The sequence below is a fragment of the Psammomys obesus genome, unplaced genomic scaffold, assembly GCF_907164565.1.
Source record: "Psammomys obesus unplaced genomic scaffold, mPsaObe1.curated_primary_1811, whole genome shotgun sequence".
Taxonomy (NCBI): domain Eukaryota; kingdom Metazoa; phylum Chordata; class Mammalia; order Rodentia; family Muridae; genus Psammomys; species Psammomys obesus.
Window position 1 is genome coordinate 10,641,536 of NW_026596095.1, and position 15,555 is coordinate 10,657,090.

The window sequence follows — 15,555 nt, forward strand, 5'->3', positions numbered from 1 at the left end:
GGGTGCAGGGGGTCAGGGGCACATACATTATAAAGTCTTACTTTCACACACACAAAGTAATAATAACGCTTGAACATGCTAAAACTGTTCAGAGACTTTTCCTTCTTCCTACATCCCTGTGCCTTGAGTAAAGGAAAACGGGACTTTTTCTTTCCGTACTGCTGGTGACTGGTACTTAGAGTAGGATTTTCTTCACAAGTGGCCACTCAAGGTAGTCAGGTACTGTAAGCATGCCGTATAAAGTGCTTTCTTCAAGAGGGGCATACAGTGCCCAGATCGCACGAGATGTCCAAGCTGGCACATAATAGGAAAATAAATAAAAAGAAAGTACAGAAATTGCAGTTAGTCAGAAAGAAGGAGGCATTCATGGGTAATGGAGTCAGAAACAGAAATCATCCTCCTCCTACTTAAGTGACTTTGAGGTAAGACTCTCCTTGGATAAGGCTATCCTTTTGGCCCACTGCTGGCTTCCTTGCTTCCTTCCTTTATTAGGTTTTATTGTCAAACATAATTTTAGGTGGATAAAATTAAAATTCCTTGCTAGAAAGGATGTCCCTAGCAGAACATTTCACACCAAACAACAAACCCTCAGTGTGAATTTATGCTGGTGGCAGCCATTGCCTGTTCCTGGGCTCAGAAACCACCCACTTTATTAGGACAGCACACGTTGATTGTATTTCCTCTTCTCTCTTTCCTGTCTGTTCTCCCCTGAACTGTATTTACGGTACCTTATGCCCCTGGCACTGGGGAACATGGGTCCTTTTGGCATGTTCTTCATCATGTAGGAAAAGAATTTTTAAACAGACTCAGAAACTTGAGGACCATTTTATTGGAGTTTGAGAGAAACAGCAGGGAAGGTGAGTTGTGGATCTCAGCAGCTGCCAGCAACAGTGGAGGAGAGAATGAAGGCTTTGTGGGTGGGAGGTCAGGAGCCCACACAGGCTGGGCAATGGAAGTCTGAAAGCACCTGCTCCGGAGTGGGAGGGCTTCAGAGAAAAGAAGAAAAAAGGGCCAGTGGCAGGACAAACCAGCTTAGGGCTTGGATCAGTTTGCTTTGGGAAAAAGAGATAGGAAGAGGGGAAAGAAAATGTTATTCTCTCTGAACTGGAACCCAGAAGGTGGGCAGGCTTAGCAGTGAGTGGATGGTCACTGCGTCCCTGGCAATGGCTTCTGTGGTCTCCTTCTTAACACATCCTCAGGTACTTCAGCTTTCTTCTCACCTCCTGGATGTAGCTGTCCTCTCGAGCCTGTCTTAAGGCTGTCCCTATATAGGTGACAGGCAGACTCAAGAACAGTGTGGTGGTGACAACCCTATTTTCCTCACAGGACATTTATTTTGAATCAGTTTTTAAGGCTTTGTGTTTCTAGTATTTTTCCTAATACCACTGTCCAAGCTAGACCAATAACTGTGAAAGACAGAGGAAAATGCTGAGAAAGTATGCCAGTCCATTGATGCTCACTGACATTAGCGTGGGAATAAAATTCCACAACGGCAGTGGTTTAAATAGGTCCTTCTGATGTGACCTCAAAGAGAGGCAAAATGAATGCATTGGTTTCCATGATTTTTTTTTTTTTTGTAAACAGGAAATCTGAGGCATTTTCACCCATTGCTTAATTCATGACTCTGTATTTTTAGAATGTAAGTAAAGACAAACACATTTTGGCATTTGCCTGTCTCAGAAGCCAAAAGTCCTCTTTAATGTGAAGCAGTTCTTTCTGCCTCACTCTAAAGTGTGAAGAACATTTGATGATCTATCTGGTTTGTGTTATATCTACCTAGTCGCATTTCCTGGGCCAGCTCCTAACTAGGTCAGTGACTAGACACTGCACAGGGCCCCGTGGAACCACGACAGTGCAAGGCAATGAGGGGAAAGACTTGAACTCCATCCAGGTCCGTCATTTACATCATCCTTGAGCAAGTGAGATACTCTATCTGAACATTCGGCATCTAAAAAATACATGCAGAGATTCTCATTTTATTGTGGTCTCAGCCTAGGTTCCTCTGAAACCCTAGTTTGAGATAAGAGTTGGTTATGTGTAGCTTATTAGTGAATATGACCCCAGGGAGCAGGAAAAAAGGCCTGGAATGAAGGATGGGCAGATATATTATTCCGATATACACACAGTTGAGAAACTGATACTCAGTCTTGCCTGGGTCAGACCTGTTAAAGTGAGAAGAAAACACTGACGTGAGAGAGGAGTGTGAATTCTGATATGGTGCTTATACAGTGAGGTACAATAATAATAAACCAGGAAGGAGAGTGCCCGCCATGCTACAGGCTCTTGATAAATACAAACTGTTATCACTAGAGAAAATAAATGTCAGCAAAATCAAAAGGTTTTTGATAACATCCAGTCTGATGTGGTGAAAGATTAATAAGCAGCCGACACCTAGCTGAATAGATCAGATGCTAAGCTAACTCTAGAGCTTCTGACTTTTGCTTCAAGTCGTGTGCTTTACATTTATGTGAGCTGGTTGCTTGGTTGGCTGATGGGGTCCAGGACAGGTTCCCATCTTGTCTATGGAGAATGGGCGAGTCCATGCAAAGATTCAAAAGAGAGGTCACTGACCCTCTTTATCTTAGCCTGTTCCCATTACAGGCCACTTCCCTGCCAGCTCCCATGTGACCCGCCTATTCCGATAACTCTTCCCAGTTCCTTCCGGCTGCCACCACTTTAACGGAGGCACTCTTAAGACGCTGTCAGTGTCCGGCAGTGCCCTAACTGACCCCACGGAGTCCACACATCACAGCAAACCCTTTCAACACATCCGTTCACGCTGCCCAGTTCATTGTTTCCTCCTTTTCTCAGGTTGAGCACAGCTCCCGATCCATGGTACAGGTGTTAAGTAGGGGCAGGTGAAGATGGTAAATTGACAAGGACTGGAAAAGGTTTTGCCAGTAACAGCATTAAATCGGCACAACAGGTGACAGTTAAAACAAAAGGAATAGGCAAAGTCACACACTCTCCAGTCTTTAACTGCAGCTTCTGTTTTTCTGCGTGTCTATCTGTTTCTCATGGTAACCATTTTTTTCACTCCATCCTGTGAGCTCTGAGTAGCTTTATTTTTATGGAAATTAAAATAAAATGGAAAACAATACAGCAAACCATTCATGTTTTTAAAGCACTATTGTAGGGCTTTGCAATTCATAAGCCCCATTCCTATACATTTGAAGAGCAAGGAGTTGGAGAATCTCTTTGTCTTTTGAAGAAGGAGCAGTTGTAAGTGTGGTTTCGCATGTGAAGGGTCATGAGAAACGAAATGGAAGACTTCCTGTCGTGCTTTGGAAGTCATTTTGTGACCGCTGCCCCACGCATACAGTAAACAGCACGACGCCCCCACCGCACCCCAACTTACCCAGCAGGAAGTCTTCGCTGCTTCTCCGGAATTCAGCTTAGAAACATCGCTGGCCATCCTGCCCTCAGACAACCCCTGTGACTCAGCTGCCTCCTTCCCTCTTCCCTCCCACCTTCACTCCCTCTTCCCCCTCTCCTTCCGAAGGCTGTGTCCTTACTGCCCCCTTTCTCTTGCTTTCCATCATTCACACCTGGTTTATCCCCTGCCAGCGGGTTCCGTCCTCATGTGTAGGCACACAGGAAATGGCAACACAGACTCGCTCTACATGTTAAGTCAGTTGCAGTGTAGAAACTGAGCACTAACCCAGTTACATGTACTGGGGAGAGTGGCCAGGGCTGCCAGTCTCTAGCCTTACTCCTCACATCCGTTGTCTCCCAATTTCAAGCCGGTGAGACTGCTCTTTGAATCAGCAGCAGCAGCAGCATTTGAAAACAGTTTACGTCAGTATTTATTTCTGAGAGATTACCCACCCCCCCACTCTCCTCGGCAGGAGGGAAAATTGTTAGTTTGGTTAGCTCTGAGATAATCTCAGTGAATAATCATAGTGAACTGGTGACGTGACGCGTTTAGGAACTTTCTGTCTCTTTCCCTCGTCGACGTGACGACGCCCAGAAGTGAGCACCCGCTGGCCCAGCTGTACTGCCACTCCATCATGGAGCACCACCATTTTGACCAGTGCTTGATGATTCTCAACAGCCCCGTAAGTGTGTCATTTATTGTTGTGAGTCTTAAAAGAGAGCTTTATAAATGCAGTTTTATTTTTAGGCTTTGGACTCATTCCCGGCATCATAAATTCTTGAGCATTCTCTATTCCTTTTTGGGTAAGGAAGGAATAGGGCAAACATTTGACGTCTCCACGGCTTCACTTCTCTGGACAGTGAAAGGCTATCCACTGTTGCCCACGAGGAAAATTTAATTATTGACCTTTGATTACTCCAAACTAGAAACCAAGCTGGTATTTCATGGCTCCTGCTTAACTTTTTAAACAAATAAAGTGGGACATGCAGTATCTGTTTCTTGTTCTTTCTTCCCTTCTGGCTGTGCGGGGATTGAACCTAAGGCCTTGTACCTACTAAACAGGAGCTTCTCCCAGCACTCCATTCATTGCAGCTGTTTTGGTAAGGAATGAGAAAGCTGTTCGACAGCTTGGATAAGTGAATCTTGGTAAATGTAAGAATAAGTGAACACACGTTTAAGCAGCTTAACATTAGCACAATGCACATCACAACTGGATTGTTTGTCGGATGAAACAGTTGATAGTAGTAGTAAAAACTGTTGATAATTTATGTAGTAATTGTTCAAATTACCTGTTGTCTGCCTGTGTTAATTTTATAAGAAAAAAAAGCAAGAAAATTTTTACTATTATATTGAGCATTCCCAATATATTCTACATAATCCCAGGCAATTTTATCACAGCATCTTCATGTTGGCTGGGGTTGGGTCTAGTTTTTTTTTCCCTGAATGCTAGAAGAGAACTAGGGAGTCACATTCCGGTCACTATTATTAGATCCAGCCATGTGATACACCATTCTCATGGGCCAAACCAAAATGGCCACTCCAGGATAACAGTTTACATCGTCAGCCCAATTTCCTCCTCCACTGCCCCCGCCAGTGCCTCCTGTTCCTTCCTGTGCATTTCTTCTCACTCCTTCCTTACTCCCAAGCCTCTGTGTAGTTTCCTACCTCTCCAGCCAGAGAATAAGGAATCAGAATAGGCGAGAAAGGGGGTCTGCCCATTCTTAACAGACTGACGTCGAGTGTTCCACTCTTTGGACCTGGTGGGTGATTGTACTTTCATCATCCCTGTGGAGCGCCCTCATTGTGGGGCTACCCCACACCAGCTGCAGAATGGCCATCCAATGTGGTCTTGTTTTTAGAGTTCTTGGACAGAATGGATCATCGCAAGTCCCACCTCCCCCACCCAATACAGGAGACATACACAGACTCTCCCTCCTACTTGAGGCAAAGGGAATTCTTGCCTCTTCCCTAATACATTAGTGTGACTCAAAAGCTAAGAAGTATGGAACTCGGGGTGCAGTTAACGGGTAGAAGGTGTTTTGCATGTGTAAGGACCTAGGTTGGATCCTCAACACTGGAAAAAAAAAAAAAGTTATGTAACCTTCTTTGGCTGCCTCCTCAGAAAGTTTATACGAAGTTTAATAGTGTCTGCTGTAACATGGAGCATGAACTAGCTGATATATGATTGGTATCATTTGAACGTGTTGACTGGGGTGAGTTGTGTGATAATTACAGGACTTGTGAAATCCTGGCCTTCGGTAAGAAAGTATCTGAGGAGTGAGGAGCAGGCCCCGTGCCCTCGGCTCCAGGTTGTGTGAGGCTCTCGGCACTGCCTTTCCTGTACTGGTCAATTCCTGGCCACGCTGCCTCTCATTCCACAGCCCAGCATTTCCTTCTGTTGCTCTTGGGTGCTGTCAGTACATTGGGGGGCCTGCTGGACCAACTCACCTCCAGAGAGAACCTCTCTTGGTTTGTTTTGTGCTCCGGTTTCAAAGTGGCATAGGTTTTGAGTGATCTGCCCACACACTACATTTCCCATAAACCATGTTATTTTTAGTGTACAATTTTCCAGAATCAAGACTGGAGAAACATATGCATGTTAGAGTAGAAACATCTGCACTTTCCTTGGGAAAATGCTCTGCAGCTAAACTTTTTTTATTTATTTTTTTGGTAGGGGAGGGAGTTGATTTTTTTTTCCTAAACATGGGCTCATCTAGCTCAACCTGACCTCTGTCTCACTAACTAGCTGAAAGCTGGTCTCCATCCCCTAATCCTCCTGCATCTACCTCCCAAGTGCTGGGATTGCAGGAGTGTGCACCTGCATACTACTCAAAAATGTCCTGTTGGTGTCTTATTTCAAGTTCAGTACCAAGGGAAATAAATCGCTAACCTTCAGAAAGGTGTCCTAAATGTTTTCCTGCCGTTCTTTATTTGCTAGGAAGTATATAAATTATTACATAGTGTGTTATTAATTAGCATAACATACAAGAAATCTGGTTGTACATTTTGCTGGCTTAAGTTATAAGAGCTACCTATATAGTCTATTTTTAAGCACAATTAAATAAAAAAAATATAGACTGTGCTCTTCAGAGGAAAACTGTGGCTGAAGTATCAAAAAAGACATTCCAATTTTCCCTGGAAATTGTTTTATTTTAAAGATAAGTAAAGGCTTCAGAAGTTTCCTGAATAGTTCCATTTGGCCCAAATCTAAAATGATGAAATCTTTTAAAATAATGATTATGGTTGTATTTATAGTTTCTGGTCATTCATTTAATCCGTGATAGGTTCAGAATCTCATTAACCCCTAATCACTGTCTTTGGCCCGAGCTGAGCAAACCATAAATTCCCTGACTTGATTTTTTGCCTCCAGATCTCCCTTCCAAAGCTCCGGGTACTTTCTTGTCTCTGCAACTTTAAAAGCCATGTGATTTGGTTTACATGTTTTGAGTGTATCTGGAGTGCCTGAGCTATGTGCTTTGTTTAGTTCAAGATCAAAGAGCTCCTCTGTTTTAAATTAAAAAAAAAAAAAAAAAAAAAAAAACCAACCATGATGTTATGTAACAAAAACATTCAGTAATGCACACTGATTGCCCCCACGGCCCTCCACATTTTTTAGAAGAATATTTTACTAATATGGAAAACATGACCTACAAAAATTCCTGCATTAATAGTTCTCAGTCATGGAAAAAATTAGCATAATTTTTTTCTTATTCTTTGGGGGGACTTGTAATATAATTACATCATTTCCTTTTTCTTTTCATTTCTCCCAATCCTCCTATGTACTCCTCCTTGCTCTTTTCCAAATTCATGGCCTTTTTTTTTTTCTTTTCTCGTTAACTACTGGTATGTGTGTATTCCTAGATATGTAAATAAAACCTGTTCAGTCTGTATCATGTCATTGTAAGTAAGTTTTCTGGCTGACCATTTGGTATTGAATAACCAGCTGGTATGTTCTTCCCTGGGAAGACTGTTTCGCCTGCTCTCAGCATACAGATTACTCCCTTTAAAGTGTTCTTTACAGACCTTTGAACTCATGCTTTCTTAGGTCACCAACTCAAAAGCACCCTTACTTAGCTCAGGCCTGCTAACCACCTCTACTGTCAATGTGGTTCTCAGTGCTGGTTAAGGTCTATAAATGGGAACCAGAAGTGTTACCAGTTTGTTACAGAAGCCACAGAGGAGTGGCTTCTTACTAATCAATTATCAAAAATTTTCACAGTTTCATCCTTCGTATCCATTAATATTATTTTATGTTTTCAAAGTTTCACTTGCTGTTATATTATGGCAATTAATCTGCCCCAAAGGAAAAGGACATACTTATTTAGTTTGTAGATTTCAACTTCGTCTCAAGGAGGTTATGAGTTGGAAAAACACAGGTATAGAGGCAGGGATATGTCACGTGGCTGTTTTCATCTCACCTGACAGGGTGGTACCTGGTGCGAATGAGCAGGTAAAATACTACTTTATAGCATGTACTTTAAAACATCAGAATACAAGGCACATGTCCAAGTCATCTAACTATATCTTCAGAGTTTGTTCTTGGCAGCAGCTCCTGTGGGCAGAATACTAACAATGCTTTTCTTTTTACATAAAGGGCAACCAGATTCTCAGTGGCCTCTCCATTGAAGAATATAAGACCACACTGAAAATAATCAAGCAAGCAATTTTAGCCACAGACCTAGCACTGTACATTAAGTAAGTTTTAAGAAGTGACACCCTCCAAAGTAAGGTCTTGAAAACGTTTTCATGTCCACACTGGGAAATCTTTATAAAAGCCAGCGTCCTGACACAGCTGTTACTGGACTGGCAGTTTTTAAAAACAGGCCGTCAAAGCGCTTACTCCTTTGCACACATACATATTCCTACACACAGCAGCACAAGCTATGCATGCTGTTCTTCTACTGCTGTGTCTCTGAAATTGCCTTGAGGTGTCACAGTGGGTTATCCAGTCTCATCATCTTAAGGACTATTCATTTTTCCTCCTCTCCCTCACTCGCCAGTCTCTGCCCATTCCTGATTCTTTCATATTTCCACCAAGCCTCGGGGCGGGGGTGGGGGGCAGGCAAAGAACACTGAAAGTAATCCTTGTTTCTTTTCGTTTGACTTTTGCGGAGGAATGTTGGTGTAGAACCGCGAAGTTGCTCTAACGTAAGACAGTGCTATTTCCGATTGTGCTTTGCATAGTTACTGTGCTCCTCTAAAAGCAAGGAAGTGCTTGCCAGCATCTGGACAGCTGTAGTTCCCAATCTACAGATGGCAGCCTCTGACGGACATGGGGACTCACAGCCCCTGGGCTTCCTCTCAGTGCGGATCTCCTTCCCTTGACACAGGAGTCACAGCCATGCTGTTAGTCTCTCCTATAAGAAGTTAAACAGCTCCAACAGACACACACAGAGTTATGCCACATATCCACTGCTCAGGGTCTACAAGTGTGCATGTGTCTGCTGCATTCAAATTTGGGTCAGTTTAAGGTGAATCAGGACAGAAGAAAATGCAACAAACCTCAGATTGTTGCAAAGTAATTTCAGAATACTGATCGTCAAATCACCAAGGATTTACAAATATTGTGGTCCTTGTAGGCTTCCCATTTTTATGCCGTGTGGGGTTCTTCCCTCTGTGGAACCTACTTCCGTTTCTGACAGTTAATGATACGCAGTCCATTTTATCTTGCAAGTCTATCTTTTGTTTGGTCTTGTTTCTCAAGATACTTGTTGATGCTGGGCACATAGAAGGTATTTCCTAGACACCAATGACTCTTATGCCCATGGAACAACAAGAAATACTATTTAAAAACTGCTCTTTCCTTCCACCTTCTGAAGCATTTCAGATCTTCACTGCCCTTTTTTTATTCTGCAGCAAGATGTGGGTGAATTAGAGACCTTAGACCCTCTTCCACCCATGCACTCAGGAGATCTTAAATCATTCTTGGCATCACATTTTAACTCACACTATTTTTTTTTTAATAAAAAATATTCCCGAGTTGGTATTGCCATTATTTGTGATCCAGAGTTAAAAACTATGTGCCTTTTACATTTTCTCCATTGCAAGAAAACCAAGGGAGTGGAGGTAGGGTACCGAGTGCTGATGAAGCTCTGATGTTGGGGTCTGAAATGGGAGAAATACAGATTTTCCTCAAGTATGTACTCCATGAGTCTTGCAGTCCAAAGGAGAAGATCCTGGGGATTCACCATAATCATCATGTTTTTCTTATTTTTGAAGGAGACGAGGAGAATTTTTTGAACTTATAAGAAAAAATCAATTTAGTTTTGAAGATCCTCTTCAAAAGGAGTTATTTCTGTAAGTTGGCTTTACTGTCTGTGCAAGCTTTGCTACCAAGTGAATTCTTTTTGATCTGTTATTAGTTGGGATTATTTGTTAGTATAATGACTTTTGAGGTTGTTGACTCTTCCAGAATGTAGTACAAAGGGCATCATTGACAAGGTGAAGGAAGTAGATAGTTGTTTTGTCGAAGACTGACTGATGGATACACTAGAGAAGTAAAGTATCAGTGACTAAAATATTACTGTTTTGCTTCATTTCTCCCATCCTTTGGAATGGAAAAGCAAAAATTAACATTCTAAATTGTAAGAACAAGATGGTGGCTGCGAAGTGTCTGCTTGTCTTGGGCCACAGCACAGTGCTTCCAGGAGACCCTTCAAGACAACTGTTTTTCAGCAGCAGCATACCAGTTCCTTCCTTCTAGCTGCTTCCTTCTTCTAGTGTCTTCTTGTTTTGCCATTGCAATGAGTTGTATGAGTAAAAGAGAACCAGGAAGCCACCATGGTCCTTGCACTTGGAAGGATGAAGGAAAATGATTACCACAAGTTCAATGCCACCCGAGGATGTAAACATTGAGGACTTGCCTTAAACAATTAAACAAAACAGAACGAAAGCCAATAACTAAAGGAACTACAGAGTTAGAGATAGCGTGGATACAGTGGTGACACCAACATTTCTTCAAATAAACTGAGATGGCGTAGCCTGCAAAAAAAAAAGAAGCAAATCAAAAGGAAACGGCATACAGCTGCCTAGCCGCCCGTTCTGTATAGTCACGCTTTCCTGAACATTAACTTATCTTTCAAAATAGCGCCTTAGACACATGCAAGCCTGCTCCTGTGGCCAGTGTGCACTTTCTACTAACAAAAGGAGGAATACCACAAAGCTCCAAGTCTGAGCCAGCTTTCTCTCTCACAGAGAAGTTCATAATCAGACTCCTGTGATTAGTCACCTTTGGTAGTCATGGTTATACTGGCAAGAGTGGTTGAAATCCTTTATGACAGTGAGTTCCAACTATGATTAAAAATACATCCAGTGCACTCATTTCTGTGGGAGAGGAGTCTAGGAGAGAATATGGCAGTGTTAGCCTCTCATGTGGTTAGAGGGTTTCTCTAGAGGGATATTTTACCTCATTTGTTTGTTTTGCAGGAATAGCCTTTGTGCCTGTTTCTTCAATCAGTGTTAAGGGTCTGTTAGACACACATTTGAATATGATTCAGGGAAAGACTGTGCTGAAGTCAGACATCGGATTTAGGGATGTAGCTCAGCTGGTAGAATACTTTTATAATGTCCACAAAGCTTGGGTTCAGTCCCTAGCAGAGCATAAAACAGGTGAAATGTCCCCTCCTGTAATGCCAGAACTTTGGTAGTGGATCAGTAACTGAAGGTCATTCTTGGCTACATAGAAAATTGGAGGCCCTCTCAGAATATATGAGACCCTCCACATCCCCCAAAAGGTAATTTTCACAACTGTGTTTTTCTATTCCAAGGCACTGGAATTTTTTTAGCCTGGGGACTGGGTGGTTCCCACTGCTCTAATAAAAGAAAGGCTGGCAGCATAATCTCCATTTTCCTTTTCCCTGCTGGAGAAAAAGACTCCCCAGCATGTATGGCTTTGCCATGCAAATGTTATTAGTTAGAAAGCCCCACAGGTGGTGATGAGTTAAGGTGGCCCAATATAAACAGGACTGTTCTCATTAGGATATATGATTAATTAGTGTGATTTCATCTGGCTAGCAATGTGGAAAAGCCAATGATAGCAGGCAAGCTTTTACCCCCAAGGACAAACTCCAGTAACTCACAGGGCAAACAAAACAGTGAGGCTGTATCACAGTCCCAACAGCCAGGTTCTGGGAGGAGGGTGGGGAGAGGATGTTTGCTCTTTGGTTCTTTGGTTCTTCTGTTTTTAAGCAATTTTAAATTTAACTGTTTATCAGTAACAACTTACAGAGGATAAATATTTGGGGTTTTCTCTTTCCCTTAACAGAGCAATGCTGATGACTGCCTGTGACCTCTCTGCAATTACTAAGCCCTGGCCTATTCAACAACGGGTATGTTGCTCATTGGTGATCAAAGCAGAACTAAAAAAAAGTCAAAATAAGAAAAGTCTCTTCATTTTAGGGTAGTTTTGGAAGTAAATAGACTTTAATTTCTTTATGTATAAGATGGAGGCACATACCTCATAACATTGCTTTAATGTTTGAATGGCAATGCTTTATACAAAGAACATAAATGTTCACTTCACAATATTGTCTTCGCCACTTCAGCTGTGGTGAAAGATAATAATGTCTCAGGGCCGCTATCGTTTTTGATCACAAGTAGCAGCTTTCACTTTGTCTTCTTATTCTCTCATGCCTCTAAAAACAGCAGTAGGTGGAAAACACTGCCAAGGCCACCATGGGTTGGATTTCCCACCCCACCCCCCATCAAATCATAACTCCAATCAGGAGTGGGAATGCTTCCAGAAGTTCTTGTATTGATTTTAACTATGCTGGGGTTTTCGTATTTCCATATAAAGTTTAAGACTGTATTTCCAATTTCTGTGAAGAATAGTGTTGGAGTATTGATGGGGATTTTTTGTATTGAATCTGTTGACTACTTTTGGTAGGTGGCCATTTTCTCAATATTAATCCTACCAATCCATGAGCATAAGGAGATCTTTCCATCTTCTGGTACCCTCTTCCATTTCTTTATTCACTCTCTTAAAACTTTTATTATATAAGTATTTCACTTCCTTAGATTTATTAAAACATTTTTTTAAAGTTTTAAAGAATGAGATTGTTTTTCTTTCTTGGTATGTTTGCTGTTTGTATAAAGAAAAACTACTGATTTTGTTGTGTTAATTTGTATACGGCTACTTTGTTGAATGTATTTATCAGCTGTGGGAGTTTTCTGTTGGAGTCTTGAGGGTTTTCTCTGTACGGAACTACATCACCTACAAATAAAGATACTTTAACTTCTTCCTTTCCTCCTTATATCCCTTTTACCTCCTTCATCTGCCTCATTGCTCTAATTAAGACTTCCAGTACTATATTTGATAGGAGTGGAGAGAGTGGACATCTTAGTCTTATTCCTAATTTTAGTGGAAATACTTTGAGTTTCTCTCCACTTAAAATGTTTGCTGTGGGTTTGTTGTAAATTTGCTTTATTCTGTTATATGTCCCTCATATCCATAGTTTCTTCCAAACATTTTTCATGAAGTGTATCACACGTTGTTGAAGACCTTGTCTGCAACTAAGATGTTGTGTGATTTCTATCCTTGAGTCCACTTACGTGATGGATTACATTTATTTTTTATATATGATAAACCATCCCTGCATCATTTGGATGAAGCTAGCTTGTTCACAGTGGATAATCTTTTTTATGTGTTTTTGACTTGGGTTTGCAAGTATTTTATTGAGTTTGCAAGTATTTTATTTTTTTTTATTTTACGTCTATGTTCATCCTATATACTGGCCTAAAATTTTTGCTGTGGTTGAGTCTTTGTGTGTTATTGATATCAAGGTAATACTGGCTTTATAAAAAAAAATTAAGTAATCCTTCTGTTTTTATTTTACAGAATAATTTGAAGTTATTGCTGTTAGTTTTTCTTTGAATATATGGTAGAATTCTTTTCTGAATCTGTGTGGTTCTGGGCTTTTTTTTTTAAGTTGGGAGTTTTTAAAATTATTGATTCTCATTGGATATGTGGGCCTATTTAAATTATTTCTCTCATCTCAATTAACCATTGTTAGTTCATATATGTCTAGAGATTCATCCACTTCTTTTAGGTTTCTAGCTTGGTAGAATACAGATTTTTAAAGTATAGGCTAATGGTTCTCTGAATTTCTTCCGTGTCTATTGTAATCTTTATTTTTTCTATTTTCAGATTAGAGTGTTTTGTCTTTCTGACTGTTTTGCCTGTATGTATACAGATCTCTTGGAACTGGTGTTACAGGTGGCTATGAGCCGTTACGTGGGTGCTGGGAACCAAATGAGTCCTCTGCATGAACAGCTGATGCTCTCAACCCCTCAGCCATCTCTTCAGCCTCCTATCCTCTAATTTCATTCTTTGGATTCTTTCTGGTTATAGGTTAATTTGGCTAAAGGTCTATCGTGTTCTAAGGTTTCTGTTTGCTTATTTGTTTTTGTTTTGTTTTGTTTTTTAGAATTAGTTCTTCATTTCATTGACTCTTTGTATTCTATTTTTAAAATTTTTATTTCACTAAGTTCAGCCCTTGGTTTGATCATTTCCATCTACTCTTTTTTTTAGGTTTCTTTATTTTCTTCTACAGTTTTTAGGTGTATAATTAAGTTATTGATATTAAATTTCTCCAGTTCTTTTTATGTAGGCACTTAATGCTGTAAACTTGGTATTGTATTCATGATTTCCCATAGATTTACGTATGTTGTATTTTCATTTTCATTCTATGTAGACAGTTTTTAATTTCCTTTGATTTCTCCCTCACCTAATCATCATTTAGTAGTGTGGGGTTTTTGTTTTGTTTCGTTTTGTTTTTAGTTTCCATGAGTTTGTGTACTATTTGTCATTTCTGTGGTTGATATCTAGCTTTATTATTTTGTGATCAGACAAAAATAAATGGTGTCATTTAACTTTTCTTATATTTTTAAAGACTTGCTTAGTGTTCTAATATGTAGTCAGTTTTGGAGAAAGTTCCATGGGCTGTGAAAGAAGTGTACAACTTTTTGGTGTTTGGGACTAATGTTCTGTAAATGTCTGATTTGATTTATAATGTCATTCTTCTCTCAAGTTTCTCTGTTTAATTTCTGTCTAGATGTCCTGCCTATTGGTGAGAGTATGAAAACACTGAGTCATAAAAACACTGTCACTGTGTTGGGGTCAATCTGCGATGTTACATCTAATAATGGCTATTTTATGAAGTTAGGTTTCCATGTGTTTGGCACGCAAATGTTTAGAATTATAATCTCCTCTTGGTGGATTTTTTTTCTTTAATACATATGAAATGTTCTGCCCTAGCTCTTCTGGCTAGTTTTGGTTTGAAGTCTATGCCTGCCTGTTTCTCAGTTCTATTTGTTTGGACTAAAATCCCCAATTCTTTTACCCTAGGGTAGTATCTGTCCTTGATAGTGGTGTGTGTTTCTTGGAAGCAACATGAAGATGGATTTCTTTTCTCTAAACCAATTTGTTAGTGTGTGTGTTGTGCCTTTTTATTAAGGAACCAAGAATATCAATATCAAGTTATTAGTTGTTTTTTAATTCTTCCTATTTTTTTTTGTAGTGGTGTGGCTTTTTTTAATGCCTCTTTTGGTTGACTGTTCTTGAATTATTTATTCCTGTATCCATTTGAGAGTGTTTAATTTTCTCTTTAGACTTCTATGAGATTAGCCAGACCCAAAATCTATATGTGATGGCTAGTCTTAGTTGTTAACTTGACTGCATCTGGAGTCAACTAAAACCTAGTAGCTAGGCATATCTTAAAAGGATTTTTTCTTATCTGATTGTTTGAAATTGGAAGATTTACCCTAAATCTTGATGTCAAACACATACCCTAAATCTGGACCATACCTTCTCGTAGCAGACCAGATAAAAGGACATGGAAAAAGGAAGATTTTGCTTTTTGCCTGCCTGCCCTTACTTTGGCTGGCAGCTTCATCTCTCCTGCTGCTGAAGCATTTCTTCACTGGCATTAAAACCTGCTTCTTCAGGATTCCAACATAGATCAAAGATCAGCTGAACAACTACTGGATTCTTGGGAAATAGCCACTGTTAGACTTTTTATACCACAGCCTGTAAGCCAGTCTAATAAATGTCATATATATACACACATACACACACACATTTTAATGTATATATTAAATTAAAATAGAAAACTATACATTCTAATATATCTATACATACATACACACACACACACACACACACACACACACACACACACACA

At 40.3% G+C, this 15,555-nt stretch overlaps 1 protein-coding gene across 1 annotated transcript in view; it reads left to right on the forward strand.

Moving 5' to 3' along the window:
* The window catches only part of Pde5a (phosphodiesterase 5A), a 119,443-nt gene that overhangs the window by 89,942 nt on the left and 13,946 nt on the right, over nucleotides 1-15,555 (forward strand). The window contains 4 exon segments of the mRNA XM_055628260.1: nucleotides 3,971-4,058; nucleotides 7,971-8,071; nucleotides 9,596-9,673; nucleotides 11,640-11,703. Coding sequence (XP_055484235.1) covers nucleotides 3,971-4,058; nucleotides 7,971-8,071; nucleotides 9,596-9,673; nucleotides 11,640-11,703 — 331 coding nt within the window.